At 39.1% G+C, this 17,578-nt stretch overlaps 1 protein-coding gene across 1 annotated transcript in view; it reads right to left on the reverse strand.

The window, feature by feature from the left end:
• ulk4 (unc-51 like kinase 4) overlaps positions 1-17,578 on the reverse strand; it is a 70,032-nt gene that overhangs the window by 34,122 nt on the left and 18,332 nt on the right. Inside the window, exons 19-22 of the mRNA XM_070912182.1 lie at positions 6,595-6,756; positions 5,868-6,053; positions 4,184-4,311; positions 284-417 (exon numbers count right to left, since the gene is read on the reverse strand). Coding sequence (XP_070768283.1) covers positions 284-417; positions 4,184-4,311; positions 5,868-6,053; positions 6,595-6,756 — 610 coding nt within the window. The remainder of the gene's footprint in view (positions 1-283; positions 418-4,183; positions 4,312-5,867; positions 6,054-6,594; positions 6,757-17,578) is intronic.

Genomic DNA, 17,578 nt, shown 5'->3' on the forward strand with positions numbered 1-17,578 from the left:
ATTTCATTTAGTTGTGAAAATATTTACAATTGAATATTTTTTCTATTGATTTTTTTTTACCACAGCTAGCAAAAACATTCCTATTAACCTGAACGTTTTTACAGAATCAAAGTAAGCAAATTCTCAAAAGTAGTTATGGATGAATGGGATGAGAAAAGGAGGATGTTGAGTTGCTAAATTTATTTGCAAATTCATATAAACACGTAGGCAAAAATACACAGAGCAAGCACACTCATGCTGAGGGATATTGTGTGTGCTTATGTGCGTGTGTATCTGTTTGTACCCAGTATCAGAGGTACAGTGCTACTCAGATATACAATCAGTAAATCCAGACACTGAGACAGGTATCCTGATTGGCTGAGGTTCTCTCTAAGTGGAGTGGCTTTGCGCAGGTCTCTCTCCAGGTACATCACAAGTCTAGACAGAAAGAGACAAAATGTATGTAGTATTATTGATGCATTAATATTTCAAGGACGCAGGATTTTTTTTCTACTGCTCCTCTACTGTGAATATCCAACTCAATGAGTAACATGAAAATTATGAAATTATGCACACATTAACATCATGATTCTAGTGAATAAGCTATAACATTTTGACAGGATGTACAAAAAGAAGGGGCTGGGAGATTGGGCAAAAAAGAGAGAGAAATGCCCTGAGATTTACAACATTTTTATTCTTGTCAGGCCGCTTGTATTGAACAGTAATCAATAATATTCTATTCAGACATTCAGAGCTGAGAGGAAAGGTTACCACTGCTAACTGATATTCATTACTGACACACAAACACACCCACACGTGTGTACAAGCACAAAAAGCATGAATGCCGACACATAGAGAGATTCAGAGAGGTCATATTAGTTAACAAATATTGATCCTAAGCTTTAGAGTGGCGATGGTGCAGGGGGAGTGGGGGATTACAAATTCAGTATTTTTCCTCATAATGCCGCATAAAAGATTTCGCAGCCAGGGTTCACAGTTATATGGAATCTGACACAGCCACTGTTACTATACTAGGAGTCCAGTACATTTCAGGGAGGCTGTAAGAGTAATTGCTGTTTTTTCCATTATTGTTTATGAGTTTAGTGCAAAGCAAAGCCTCGTTGGTCCCACCAACATTTGACCCTCAGGTATGAAAACAATTACTCCAAAAAATACCGTAGCATTTTATAGCTATTAAATACAATGATAGTTTTATTTGCTTTCATTTTGCATTGTCATTGTTAATTCTAAGAAAAAATGATGTTTGCTTTAATGATAAATAAGACTAAGAGTCTACAGCCACGCTAGCAGCACTGTGAGGCTGTACTTAGGCGCTGTGGATGACCAGCAATCAGCATTATTCGATGATCTCAATAGCTTCTAATATCATGCAACATTTTTTTCTAATACAATACATGCATGTCTGTGTGGGTAGTAATTCTTCTGTCTGTATCTCTATCCAGCTTCCTGTCTCTCTGCCTGTTTGTCTCCTGGCTAGACGTCTGCCTGTGTGTTCCTCTGTCAGTCTTGCAGACATTTTTCCAGATTGCTAAATAAAGAGAGACAAACTTGCCACCTCTCTATCAGTCACTGTGGGAGACTCACAAAGTACTCACACACAACTGACCTACAAGTGGCCCGCTCTGTGTGTGTGTGTGTGACTGCGTCTGTTGAAAGCCATCACACTCCACTCCCAATGGCAATCTTGACACTTCCTCAGTGAGGCCTGCACAAGTTTATCTCATACAGACAAAAACACACACACATGAACACACATTTTCACGCCACCAAGGAGCTAATTAAACACAACGTGCCTGGGTGAGAGCAGGACTGAGGAAAAGACGCGTGTCTGTGTGTGTGGTTGAATCATGCAGAGTGCTCGGTGGGAGAGAGACAGGCAGGTCATCTCTGACAGCTCTAACACAGTGAACAGAGGGAGAGCGAGTAAGAGGAGAGAGATAGAGAGAAAGTGTGTGTGTGTGTGTGTGTGTGTGAGAGAGAGAGACAGGCAGAGAAAAAGAGCTGAAGGGAAAGTCAGAAATATTACACCTTAATTCTGTTTTGGAGTCATGTGTAAAAGGAGGTTGTGTTCAGACTTTCAGGAATTTATTTATTCTCATATCTTAATATAATATAAGAAAGCCTAGCCAGAGAGACAGAGAGACAGAGAGAGAGAGAGAGAGAAGAAGAAGAAACAGCAAGGCGAGAGACAGTTATAAGGATCCATATGTCAGTAATCTCTGGCATCTTTTTCAAACCGAAATACCAACTGGTCGTAAATTACCAGGGGAACTGGCTGTGTAAATATATATATATATATATATATATATATATACACCCGCATGATCAGATGCATATGCGATGATGGGTTATGCACATTCATAGCTGCATTGCAAGTTTGTGCGGGGTGAAACACAGGACAACCAGCTAATGAACCATTTGAAGTTCCAATAAAGTTACAACATAAAGCAGCCCAAGCTGAATGTCCAGGGTACATACATTTATATTATCATTCCCACGGCTGCTGTGCTAGTTAACGCAAAGGTTACACAGAGTACGACTGCCTTGCCAACAACCCCAGGCAGCACTTTTATGAAGGAAGTCTCCCTTCTAAAAGCAGTCTGCTTTAAATAACAGATAACTGGGTTTAAAAGCAATCTCTGAGTGCTTGAATCAGAATTTGAAACCTCTGCTTCAAGATAAATCACTCCACAATAGCATGCATGGCCAAATCTATTGGTCTAATAAATCTTTAACTCAGTTTATTATATAGCATCTCCACACTACGTCGATTAAATGTGAAAATTAAGCCTTTTCTCTCTCTCTGGTCACATTAAGCTGCTGTTTTTCCAAACCCAAAATGAAAGCTTTTCTTAGATGCTCTCCAGAGTAAATAAGTCTGAAAATGCCAGTCTTTCATTTTAGTGTGGACAGGAGAAAACAGAGCTTTTAGAAAACAATGAAGTAAGCATGCCCAGATCTGATCAGCTGCTGTTTGCAGAACAGTTAAGAGGTCAACTGTCTATTGCCTATAACTCTCAAACAACAGTCACTTTCACAAGTAAACAGGGTTTCCAGATTCAGTCAGTTACTATGGACGTAGTCTTAGAGTGGGCTACTGCACACCACCTAGCCAAAATGAAAAGCTCTTAAACTGACAGGAGTGGGCCATCTTCCCTCCAGAGCAATCAATAAATCACACTAGCCACATGGACTATGCTAACACGGCTGCTTTGCTGGAAGTAGACATTGTATTATATAAACCACATGAACTATGTAAAGTAATTCTTGTGGTAGCTAGTACAAATGCAAATTTCTTTCAAATGAATAATATCACAAAAACAAAAACCTGGGGCCCAATTTTGGATTTACCCCATCACACTGTATACTGTATACTGTATAGAGGGAATTTAGCTTTAGTTATAGTGTAGCCAGGTAAGAGAACACTCTCTGAAAGCTACAGCTAAATAATTAAAGGGGAATCCCACCCTGAAATGGAATTCACAAATGCTATTTGTTTGTTCTCTGACAGTTCAGTCTATGTGTGAACATGGGCAACTACATTCCAGAGAAACTAATTAGCTGGTGGTCTGACAGACTGTGTGGAGTTATGAGTAAGCTTCACTGGTCCAAATCTCAGTATAGTTAGTCAGTAGGAGAGTGCAGGGGGTATACTATGTGGTAAAATTACAGTTACACAGACATATCACTCTCATGCAGGATCCACATGTTATAACCATGTTACAGGACAGTACAGTTTAAAAGGGTGTGACTCAACTAAATGAAATTATAGTTGAAACTTGCAGCCTCCCATTCTGAACAGGATAGATGAACCACTGATCTCTTGTTTATTTTATCACATCTGGTTTATTATCCACTCCAGAGCTGCTTCTGTGCTGGGTCACATAGAGTGTTACAGCTCAACCTTTGCTTTCACAATGCTTTAAAAAGACATTCAGGTCATATAACTCTGCTTTGAATATTACATATGAGATGGGTCAATTTTCATACAACCATACTTAGTCACAGTAAGTGAAAAAAATGTGAGCTACTTGCTGGTTGTTGCTCACTTAGTGAGATAAATCAAATGTACATGTAATAATTTGGCAAGGAGGATGCTTTAATGAGATATTATTGAGGGAAAGACCTTGTGTATAAGGTGTTGCATGCGCACGCCTGTGTGCATGTGTGTGGGTGCATTTACCTGTGTTGACAGCAGTACAGCAGTGTGTGTGTGTTGTCCTGTATTAGTAGCAGTAGTAGTAGTAATGCTTTGGCTCTTGTTACTGTAGATGGACTCTCTAGACAGCGCAGCACCTTCAACACCAAATCCTACAAGACACAGAAACACAAATGAATAAAGAGAAAGTCTCCCTGACTGGTTGTGAATGTTTCTGCTGGTGTACAGTCACACAAGATACTATGCTTTGCAATTCAAATACAAGTCAGCTATATGGAACAGACTTTTCACTTAAATGTATACATGGTAGCATCCTAACTAAGAAAAAAACACTTGCACACTGTACACAATGCTGACTTAATTCATCAAAAGATATTACTGCAATGAGTCCAAATAATGTATGCAAATAAATAAGAAATTATTCAATTTAACATTTTCCCTAAGGTGTCCAAAAAATATATATTTTCTGAAAATGCGTCTACTAACAGTCTAAAACTTAATCAGCTCAGACTCCACATTATTACAACACACACACACACACACACACACACACAAACAAACTTAGCCTAAAGCTACTTTAGACATCCATTCACTCAGCATAAACTCAGCTGCAGTAACTGGATGGAAACATTTTTGACTGGCCAACATTCATTACCATTATCATTATCACCAACACCATACACTTCTGACTGTGTGTGTGTTTGTGTGTGCGAGCTAATGTGAAAGATTGTGCACGCATGTGTGTTTATGGGACGACACACCAAGTTAATTAATTTCAAAGCCCAGTAGTGTGTGCCTAGCTGATAAGTCCCTCCCCACTACCCATAATGCTTTGCTGAGTAGAATGCTGCAGCGTGTTCATTCAGCCAATTAGCCCAGATACTGACACACTCTACAAATTAGCGTATGTGCATGCGTGCGTGCGTGCGCACACACACACACACACACACACACACACACACACACACACACACACTAACAGACAGAGTTCTGTGTAAACAAACTCTTGGACTGTCTGTCTTTGTGCCAGGGGAGAGAAAGGGGGAGAGAGGAGGGGGTGAATGCATATCAGTGTATAATTAGAGCAGAGTTGAAGTACTAAGTTTGTATTCTGGTGTTAAATTGGAAATGCTCAATGCAAATAAATTCAGTTCAGAGTCAATTACCAATGCTAGACTCCAAGTTAAAAACCTTCAAATCAATTTTAGCCCCTCTGCCTTACAAAGATTAGCACTTCGCATACACACTAGATGGACTGTCTAATGAAAAATTAAATAAGCAATTCCTGACAAATGAGTTCGTGCACAGTTCAGCATTGGTTCATGAACTGTATGGAAGAAAGAGAAAGCGAGACAGAGAGAGGCAGAGAGAGAGCACAAAGTAAATATTTAGAGAATTTGAAGCTAGTTTCATTTGTTCCTCATGTTGTGTTTTCATCCCTCAGTCCTTGTGTAAAAACCTCCCAATTAGTGACTTTCCCTCGTAAACTTCTCTAAAAATCAAACACTACCCAATAGTGATGTTACCACCTATGTCTCCTGTAGAATTTCTCTGTAGCAATATCAATAGAATAATTTTATAAAAATAAAACATTTAAACAATATGGTTGTTTGTGTCTGGGTTTCTTGGTTCAGTTGATATGTAATCTGTATGTATTTGCCTTTGACATTCTGAAATATACTCTATTATACACAGAGTATACACATACCCTGCTCTGTGTGACGCGGTGTGTTTGGATGCGTGAGGTGAATAGAGCAGTGGCCATAGCAGTGAACAGGTGCTGCTGGACCCTGGCCCCTGCTCCACCCACGCCCTCCAAGATGGCCGCAGGGCCACAGGTGTCAATCACAGCCGAGAAGACAGCGGGGACCACCCGGGTTAGCCTAGAAAGAGACTGGAGACATAGGGACAGACAACATACAATCATATACTGAGGCAATGTAAGTCATTTGTGGATTGCGTTCCCATTCCCTTGTAATGTCATGTTGCACTTGAAGTCCCTGATGTTAAGCTGTTAGTGACTTAAAAAAAGAAGAAAGTGCCCATCTAAATATTAAGTGGGTTAAGCTAAGATGCAAAATTCATTTGTTGTTATTTAGCATTAGAAGGTCTTTTATTTTAATTATTTGAGGTCGGTCAGGAGAGGCACAATTTATAGTAATTAATTCATTTTTCATCAGCAATCACAAAGTACAAGCAGTTCAAGCATCTTTGCCTGCTTTTACTTTGAGTTTCCAATAAATATGTATAACATTTTTTTTTTCAATTTGTACAAACAATACTTGAGTTAATGTTTTGGCTCATGTGTCATTGTGGTGAGTTTGATGTCTCCTTGTGTTTGTAGGTCCCACAGAGATGTTAGTGCGTATGTGTCTGTACACAGTCACATATATGACTCTTTGTATGAGTGTGTGCTTTCATGCATGTAAACTTACGGAGATGGCAGTGACTCTGACAGCCTCCACAGTGGAGTGAGTGAACAGGTACCACAGGGCGGAGCCTATCTCTGTGGTAACCAGGTGATGGGAGGGGCTGGAGACAGTGGTGGAGATGTTCTCTATGGCTTTTGCAGCCATGTGATGAACTATGGAATCATCCTGTAAGAAAGCCACACAAACACTTTTGAATTATTTAGATCAACTTTGGAACAATGACCAATTAGATAATTTTAACAAGTGGACATTATTAACTGACATGATGAGTTTAAGTTGGTATTGATCAACATTTCTCAATAGCCAGAGAATGAAGAGATCTCTTACCACAGTAATGAACCATACCTAAAAAATATTCAAATATATTTTGAAAATTGATTAACTAGGTTTCCTGGTCAAATCCAAGACACATGTTAAGTCAATTTAAGAACTGTCCTGCAAGAGGATGCAAAAGTCTTCAACACCAACACTATGACACTTCTCCCAATGAACCTCTTTAGCATAGAGAGGTCGCACAGAGACAATACAGACCGAAAGATCATAATGTTGTTCTAAAGTATGTGCTGAAATTAGAACAACCAAGAGGTGGATGTCTTCTATTTGTACAAATACATGTAAAGATTAGTTTTCATACTGGTGTGTGCATTTGCACATGCATCCAAAAAGCAGAGCATATCATAGTGCTTTGTGTCCAAATATTTCTTGTATAAAATATAATGCCATTGTGAGAGACACATTTTGTGCTTCATTGTCAAGTTACAAACTCAAGTGATTAATGAAAAATGTCACACACCAAAAGGCAGAAATGAACAAAGAACTAACGCAATCACAAATTACAATTAGATTAGCTCTCAACATCACCTCAATACTAAAATGAGAGAGAGGTTGTGTGTGTGTATGTGTGTGCGCATGTGTTAGTGTGTATGAGTTAGTGTGCAAGTGTTTGTGCGTGTATGCTTGTGTGTATACTGTATGTGCCCACACACCTTTGCCTGAGAAGAGAATAGTTGTTTGTTCAGACAATGGGGCCAGGCTAATGAAATTTCTGTGGCTGAGGAAATTAGTTTCTCCAGGAAAGTCATTGTGGAGAAAGACAGGAAGTTGAACAGGAGTGATTGCCTCTGTCAGGTTATTATTGTGTTTCACTGTGTTACATCACTTAGACACTACTCTGCCCAGATATGAGATACAATAGGGCCTATTCATAAAACACAGTTAACTGTATTTTGTGGTAAAGGTTCATGATAACAGCTGAAACATTGATTTAAGCATGACAAATAATGACATTATTACACTACTTAATTGTTGCATATTTCACACATAGCTGTTAGGCATTTGTGTACATATGTAATGCACAACATAAGAAATGAGACACAAAATTCAACAATTAGTGATACTCCATTGAAAATCTACTTTTTTTTAACTCACTCACTAACTCCCAACAAGCTTGAAAACTGGCTGTTTTAAGTTTTTTGTCTGTTTCTTAACACACAACTGCAGCTGTGGTCAGCTTGAATTCATGTCATCTATGTCTCTATGGACCCAAATGCTGACAAATTTTCAAATAATCCACTTTTCTGCTGTCCATCTGTGTGCTCTATGTTTTAAACAGTCATAGTTTTGTCAAAATATGCTAAATAAACTACTTATGTTTCGTGTTATAGACATTTAGATCCACTTCCACCATGAAAATGTGTCACTATAGGAATCCATTATGATAACCATTAATTCAAACTGACTATTGCTGGTGTTCAATTCAGTTAAAGCCCTTTGTTTTTATAATTTACACCACATTTTCAATTCCACAAAAAGATTTATGGCAATCCCCAATAACAGCAAAAGAATGTCCCTACTATACTGCAGAGACCTTATGTCCAAAACAAAGTGAACCTTTTATAATTGAGAATAATCATGATTCTCTCATGGAGGCATGGATGTACCTCTGACATTTAACAATGCATCAGTAGTCAGGCTGTGATCCACGCTTATTTAACATTTCATAAAAATTAGACACATCCTCTTAAACCACAAGGGAACTCTAATCATAACTGATAGCTTAAATAACGTATCTATTAATCCAATATAGAGCATCACATCGTGTATGCAACACCAAGGGACTACGTAGCATGACAACATAATGAATCCTCTGGCACCCCTACGGGAACCAGAAGAATGGTCTGTTCCAGCATTCCCCAGGCTGTGCGGGCCAGCTCACTAATGAGCCCACGGGGGAGCACCCACTGTCTGTGTGTTTAATAAACGGTAGCCCTGCCAGGAACTACACAGAAAAAGAGAAAGGGGGGTGGGGGGGGGGGGACTAAAGGAAAGAGAAAGAGAGAGAGAGAGAGATGGAGTGAGAGAGATATCCGTACATGTGGTGAGAAACAAGTAGCTCATGCAAGAAACTCCATCATTATGATGCAGAGTGAGAAATGCAGGAGACAGAGGAAAGAGTAAGTTATTCTCATTATAATTTCTCCCAGTAAGAGAAACAAGTTCATCCAAGAAACACACTCATTATATTATACTCAGTGTCCTACTTAAACCTCACATCTCCAGAAAGTCAACTTTAAAGAAATTAAAGTCAAATTTCTGAAATGGCTTTCCCGATAACTTGGCTACAAGGTCTTACAAGGTCTACAAGATTCTTTTTTTCTTTACACACAAGACTTTGAACAAGTTTGAACATAAATGATGAGACATCTGTAATTTTACATGATATAACTGAAATTATAAAATCACAGTACATTTTCTTCTCACGATATCACAACTTCTTCAAAGCTGAGAGCCTGTCTGTATTCAAATCAGAGTCTATAGCTATGCTAGGTGCTCTGTGAGGCAGTACTGAGGCACAGCGGTGCATTGGGCTAAATGCTAACATCAGCATGCTAGCATTCTCACAATGACAGTGCTAACATGCTGGTGTTTAGAATGTGTAATGTTTACCATGCTCGCATGCAATCATGCTAAACGTGCTAAGACATACTGGCATGTCATAGCAGAAAAGACACAGATAACATTAATAACAACCGCATTCCTTTTAGTTCCAGGGTCCTGGTATTGTGCATGCTGGCTTACTGAGACACTTAATGGAACTAAGCCATCTTGGTTTCACCTTTGTGTTTCCTACTATGACAAGTCAAAATGTCTATTAGGTAATTCACACTGAACACCAAGTACAGCGGAGGTTGATGGGAATGTAATTAGTTTGCAGGTATAGACAAAGTATTCAACATTTTGGCTCGCTGTCAGCACTAGATGAAAAGTCAAGGGATCCCCAAATTATTAAGAGTGAATATGAATTTCACTCAAAACCATGAATGTCAACTTCATGTTTGTACTCGAGGAAAAGTCAGAGGATCAACAAAGTTGTTGGGTTGGAAAAATATGGTAGGCCTTATTTTACCAAGAATGACTGGATATTAATATTCCAAATCAAGTCCAGACCTGCCTGAATTATTTTACAGCTAACTGGAGTGACTGCACTTCACCATGTCTCCTCTTGCCTTCACTTGACAAGAGTCTCTGAAGCTCTCACTGTGCTCTTGTTCTGCTCTTCTAGTTTGTTGATAGCATGAATATGTTTGGTAGCATCTTGTCAAGTCTTTTAGAGTAAATTAGATTCAGGGGGGTTGAATAACAAAGAATTATTAATTGAAAAAATTATTAGGTTATAGTTAAGGAGAAAAAAAAGAAAGTATAATATACACATATTTGTGTTGTTACTGCAAAACAAAACAGATTCATTATCTAAAAATGTCGTGTAGAGTAAATGTAAAATCCATATCTTAGTTATCTCAAAGATTAGCAATGTTTCTCTGACTCGACTGCTTCTACTCTGTATCTCCTGCTCGATGATTGGTTTAGATAGAAAATGTAAATCTACCAAAAAAATGTAAATCTACCAAAACGTTTGGTACTTCACAGCATTTAGTTCAGCCTTCCAGAGGTGTTATGGGCAGATCTAATTAAATGACATACCCACCCTCATACATCCTCACTTCAAAAATCCAGCCGTGATTCAGAGTAGGTACTCATCCTAATTTAAGACCATTAATGATAAATATAATACTCTGGCAAAACATGCATTCTTCAATTTCAGTTTATTTCATCTTACTGGTGTATCCAGTAGGATCTCCACCTTTTTTCGGCAGGTTTCAACAGGACTAACTGGCCTCCTGGCAACTGGATTAAATTAAAAATCTCCCTTATTCTGTTGCTCAGGGCTTACAGAGAAGATTTACGCACTTTGAACCCCGGGCTACAAAAAAGTTGGAAAAACCTCTGTTTTTAGATGAAAAGAGTTAAAAGGCTAGTCAGATATGGAACAATAAAATCCTGTTTTCAAGTGTCGATGAGTAGATTAGTTTTATATCCAAACATGTTTGCACCTGGCCTCTGAGTCTCAAGTAGAAAGAGATACACATCACAAAAACTACATCACATGACTTGGTGCAGGATTTGTGTGTACGCCTATGCGTGCACAAGTGCGCGTGTTCACATGTCTGATGTGGTTTCCCTCTGTAATTAAAGTCCTTTAGAAGCCAGTGCACCTGGTTTTGAATGAGCCCCTATGGCACAGACACAGACACCATCTATCAGCCTCACACATCACATCTAACACCACTAATAGCCACACTCAAAGAGAGAGACAGACTGTCTGATTAACAAGGCTAACGGACAGACAATGAGGCGTGAAGGAAGAGGAAGAGACATGTGGACAAAACAGCAGAAAAGAGCAACAAGTGGAGATGCAAATAGACAAACAGGAAAGAAGACAGACAAACAGACAAACACATAAACACATGTTAACAAACAGGAAAACAAACAAGAAGACAAACAGAAATACAGGTAGGTAAAGAGAGATATCAGAAACAAAAGCCAATACTGAAAGACAATCTGACAAAGAAAAAAGGACAGGCTAAAATACAAGGAAAAAGAGGAGAAACAGGCAGACAGGCACACAGATCATCCTTCCCTACTTTTTCTGTGCGTAAATGACAGAGGCACTCTCGTTTTTTAAAAAACGTGCTAATCAATACAACACAGCACATTATGACATTGCACAATGGCTTGCACTCAGATCATGCCTGCATGTATGTGTGTTTGTGTGTGTCTGTATGTGTGTGCATGTATGTGGAGTGGTCATCCTATGTTAGAGACACAAGGGCAGGACCCATGACTGTCTTAGAGAGTCCCTCTCTGTTCTCCTCTCCTTTGTGGAAGATAGTGATAAATCATTAATAGGCTCACCACTGCTCTGTGTGTGTGTGTGTGTGTGTGTGTGTGTGTGTGTGTGTGTGTGTGTGTGTGTGTGTGTGTGTGTGTGTGTGTGTAAGGGGGATTTCTGCCTTCTGCCCCCTGGCTTCTATCACTGTAATACTGTTCACACATCATTTCTGCTGCACGCGCACACACTCACACACATTTTCCATCATAGGCAGCAGAAGCATCATCTTGTTCAGGCTCATAAATAATTTCCTGCAGCTCAAGTCTGGCCTGGAAACCTGCCTTTCACTCCATGCCATCCACTCCCCCCTCCCACTGCACTGATCTTTCTCTCTCTTCCTCTCTGTCACTCCCTGCCATCCCCCACTATCCCCCTCTCCGGTAGTAAAACCACCATGCTCGCTTTGGCTCTGTGCCCCCCCCAGTAGACCCCTTCTTCTAGTACAACGATCTCTATCCCTTTCTCCAGTGCTTTACTTGTAAATCAGGAAAACTCTAAACAGCAGCGGAGGGGGTTGGGGTGATCCAGGGGGTCAGGAAACGCATCAAAACCACACTGCCTGGAGCGCATTAGAGAGGGTCTTGGCGCTGTATCTCAGTGCTGTCATGCAATAAACAGTGTATGGCACTGGATTTACATTTAGCACATTGGTAGACAATCTCCTTCTCCAGACATCACTACACAAGAAATGCATCACTAAATGTTAGAGCAATAAACCAATAATAACAACAAGGATACAGGTGGTCACTTATCAAATCAGACAATATAGGTTCTAAAAGGTCTTTGGTGATCAGCCAAGAGTAGTTAAAATGTGTTATATATCCTCATGTGCATTTGAGAGAAAATCTATTTGAAGTGATTTTTACTCTTGCATTGCATTGGAATACAGTAAGGCAAACTGCTATCAACTTTACATCTCCTACACTGTGTAGCAGTAAATAAATATTTCGTTTTCAACTCAAGGTCAAGTGAAACCAATACCATGTCTACAATCAATGTCCATCCAACATTTGATTTATGTTTGGCAGTTACCTAGCTAAAATATTTTATTTAACGCTGCACTAATCAATACTAATCAATATTTTTCATAATGCATCAAATTAATATGTGTGATGTGGAAGGTGTTTCCTGTTTGCTTTTAGCTTATCAAACTTGTTTCCTGCAGCAATAAGCTGCTGTTTTAGGCAAAAATAAACCATCTAAAAACCATCTCAATGCTGCAGTTCCTGCCCAGCACCTAGCTGCAGACAAAGTTGAAGACTAGCTGGTGAACATACTGGAGCATTTAGCAGCTACAGAGTCAGAAATTTCCCTCAGGAATTGGTGGAGAACAAAAACAGAGCAACAAGGAAAGTGAATATTAGACTTACTTTCACAAGGTGACCACATGACTCAGAATGAATGCTAATGTTGCTCTGTGTCTGCTGGTTGTGTAAATAGGCAACTGTTTACTTACACGTTTGCCACAACAACTTTATAGGGTGATAAAGTTAATGTGTTTGCAGTTTGTTCTACTGTACACAACTAGCTAAAAAATCAAATAATGCAGCTTTAATATCTAAATGAAATTAGTTGTTTTCAAAATGGAACATGTTGCTATACTATGTCTATCTTCATCCTCCTGTGCCTTTCACCTTTTCCTCTTTTGGAAAGACAGTATACTTACTGTGTTATTTCCCTATATATGACAGAACAGTATCCTAACCCTAACCCCCCCCCCACAACCCTCTTTTCACACTTTCCTTGCTGCCATGTTATAGCTTTTCTTGATGAGTCGTGTTCCCACTGTTTGTTTGCTTTCGTCAATGCATTCCTGTGATCCAAAAGACCACATTCAAAGAATTAAATCAAAATAATACAGCAACTCTTAACCTGGAAACATGTGACTCCAGTCTAAATGCACACAAAGGGAATCAAAATGAGACATTACTACGCCTTTAAATACCTTTTTAGAAAAACATTATTATTTAGCACTACAACATTCCGTGAAGTACTGCTTTGCTTTCCTGCTCCCTCTCAAACATTTGGACACAAAGAGCTGATTCACAGGTATAAACAGGCGCATCTCAATGAATTAGAATATTGAGGGAAAAGTTAATTTATTTCAGTAATTCAATTCAAAAAGTGAAACTCATATACTATATAGATTCATTACACACAGAGTGAAATATTTCAAGCCTTTATTTCTTTTAATTCTGATGATTATGGCTTACAGCTAATGAAAACCCAAAATTCAGAATCTCAGAATATTAGACACAAATTACATACGACCAATAAAAAAACATATTTTTAACACAGAAATGTCGGCCTACTGACAAGTATGTTCATGTATATGCACTCAATACTTGGTTGGGGCTTCTTTTGCATGAATTACTGCATTACTGGCATGGAGGCGATCAGCCTGTGGCACTGCTGAGGTGTTATGGAAGCTTTAGATTCTCTATGGGGTTCAGGTCAGGCGAGTTTGCTGGCCAATCAAGCACAATAATACCATGGTCATTAAACCAGGTATTGGTACTTTTGGCAGTGTGGGCAGGTGCCAAGTCCTGCTGGAAAATGAAATCAGCATCTCCATAAAGCTTGTCAGCAGAAGGAAGCATGAAGTTCTCTAAAATTTCCTGGTAGATGGCTGCGTTGACTTTGGACTTGATAAAACACAGTAGACCAACACCAGCAGATGACATGGCTCCCCAAATCATCACTGACTGTGGAAACTTCACACTGGACTTTGAGCAACTTGGATTCTGTGCCTCTCCACTCTTCCTCCAGACTCTGGGACCTTGATTTCCAAATGAAATGCAAAATCTACTTTCATCTGAGAATACCACTGAGCAACAGTCCAGTTCTTTTTCTCCTTAGCCCAGGTAAGACACTTCTGACGTTATCTCTGGTTCAGGAGTGGCTTGACACGAGGAGTGCGACAGTTGCCCATGTCTAGCCTCAGTCCACTCCTTGTGAATCTCCCCCAAATTCTTGAATGGCCTTTGCTTCACAATCCTCTCAAGGCTGCAGTTATCCCTGTTGCTTGTGCACCTTTTTCTACCACACTTTTTCCTTCCACTCAACTTTCTATGAATATGCTTGGATATAGCACTCTGTGAACAGCCAGCTTCTTTAGCAATGACCTTTTGTGGCTTACCCTCCTTGTGGAGGGTGTCAACTGTCAAGTTAGCAGTCTTCCCCATGATTGTGTAGCCTACTGAACCAGACTCAGAGACCATTTGAAGGCTCAGGAAACCTTTGCAGGCATTTTGAGTTAATTAGCTGATTAGAGTGTGACACTGTGAGTCTACAATATTGAACTTTTTCACAATATTCTAATTTTCTAAGATACTGAATTTTGGGTTTTCATTAGCTGTAAGCCATAATCATCAAAATTAAAAGAAATAAAGGCTTTAAATATTTCTCTCTGTGTGTAATGAATCTATATAATATATGAGTTTCACTTTTTGAATTGAATTACTGGAATAAATTAACTTTTCCTCAATATTCTAATTCATTGCGATGCGCCTGTATCTATGGCTAATTTTCCCTCTTGATATTGAAAAATAAAGAGAAAGATTAATCTGTCCTCATATCTCAAGATTATATCTCACCAAAGAAATGTACTGTATATCTCTTCAAACACACCAAACAGTGCAACATGGGTTTGTGTCTGCTGAAGCTATGAAAACCTGAACTCCAGTGTAACAACTCAGTAGGTCAACATTCTGTTGGAAATGTCAGTGCCATTCATGCACTAAATGACTAAATGTCTTGGTAGTACACAGCACCAGTGTACTGGCCTCCTTTCATCCATGCACAAAAGTAAGTTAGTGATAAAAATGCAGATGAAAAATATGTAGCTCTCTGCTTTGCTAGATGTTAACGTTTCTTCTCCAGCCTTTACATCAGCAGTCTTCCTTTTTGTACTGTGTAAAATCAGCTTAACTGTCAGTTTAAAGGGACTGTCATTGTTTTCTTTTTTTGGACCAGCAAATAAAAACATTTGAAAGTTGCATAGAGGCACACATTGGGGTGTTGGTTCTCACGTGTATTGTGATGTTATCTCTTTATGACACTGATGTTTCACCATGAACATATTCCAGTGCAGTCTCAGAAGTTACTCCTAAATATCATAGGATATTGTGCAGTACAATCTCAATTTCTGATGTGTAAATCGAACAAGTTGTCACAACACAAGACATGTCATGACATAAAACTATTTAAGGAAAACAGTCAAATACTGATTTCATGTTGAATTTAACGATCAGTCAATATCTACAGACCACTGCTCACTAAATAAAGGCTTGTTGGAGGTGCTGGAGATATAAGACTCAATGTGTAAATATATGAAAAGCATCCTCACACTGCAAACTAACAAATATTCCGTTATTGATTTATTTTTCAATAAATGCATATTGCACATGAGCGGATGCTTTTCCTATCATATGAGTGGTGATATGAATGGTAACATAATTGTCTAAATGATCTTGCACTTGACCTGTGGCTTGATGTAATGGAGGCTATTGCACAAGATGAGCGACTTGATGCTGAAATGATTGTCTGGCTGCAATTCATCATCATTGATGAACTGGAGGACGAAGGTATTGCTTTGTTGAGGTAAATTATGGATCAACAAGAGCCCAGCGATGATGACAACATTGCCATTGTTGATGAAAATGGTGGCAATGATGATGAAGTTGAAGATGCTGCTGAGCCTCAAGTTAACATAGAAGTCAACCAGCCTGTGGAAGCAGAGGATCACCTGCCTGCAGGATCCAGGAGGAGGTCAAGAGAGGAAGCTGATGAAGGTGATGAGAGGAGCAATGAATTGTCCAGCAGTGACGCTGACAGTGGCACTGAGGAAGAAGACCCAGTGTCAGTGCCCTCCTCTAGCCCAGTGCCTGGGGGATGCAGGAAGAGGGCAAGGGAGGAGTTTGCTGACAGAGTTTACAGTTACTTAGAGTGACTGTTACACCTCATCTCCGGAGAGATTTTACAGATGACTCTGATATGCTATTATTGTCTGTCAAAATCCTGAAATATCTCAGTGGAAACTGAACTTTGTCATCATGTTTTTGTTTGTATCTCATGTTTGACAAGTTATCACAGCTATGTTATCCTAAAATGTTTGAGTTTCTAGAGATTTACATTGTTTACATTTGACAAGGGAAACAATCAAACACCTGGCATAAACTTAAAGTAAAAATGTAAAATTCTGAGGTCAAAATTAAAAATGTCTCGAGCCGATCCTAAGGATTGGTATTGGGGCTGATCCGGCAGACATCCAATATGAAAGGACTTGGATCAGGATTGGGGCTAAAAATAACTTGATCAGGACACCCCTAGTCAAAATATGAAATTAATTTGGGTCACTAACTCAGAACTGAACCTCCAAAAATTACACAAGCACGCTTTTAACTAAGAACTGCACAGCATCTGTCCAGGCCCATCGTGCAAGTGTGTATAATACAAATATTATATTTTAAGCGTTTATGAAATAGATTTCCAAAATGATTTTGCTTACACGAACAATAATTTAGACTGGCCAGCCTTTGATAAATGTTGTTAGATTTTTATATACTTTTATTTTTCACTGGTCTGGTCATTATCGGACATTTTAAAAATTGTTTTTCATACAGCACGGACTCTGTCCAATGATTCCACTGCAAAGCAATGAATTTAAATGATTGAGATAAATGTTGATGTGACCGTGCCCTGAAACTTGGACGTGGAGTTTTTCTGTATTCCTAAAAGGTCCCACAAATAAATGAC

This window comes from Enoplosus armatus, chromosome 9 (assembly GCF_043641665.1).
Source record: "Enoplosus armatus isolate fEnoArm2 chromosome 9, fEnoArm2.hap1, whole genome shotgun sequence".
NCBI lineage: Eukaryota > Metazoa > Chordata > Actinopteri > Centrarchiformes > Enoplosidae > Enoplosus > Enoplosus armatus.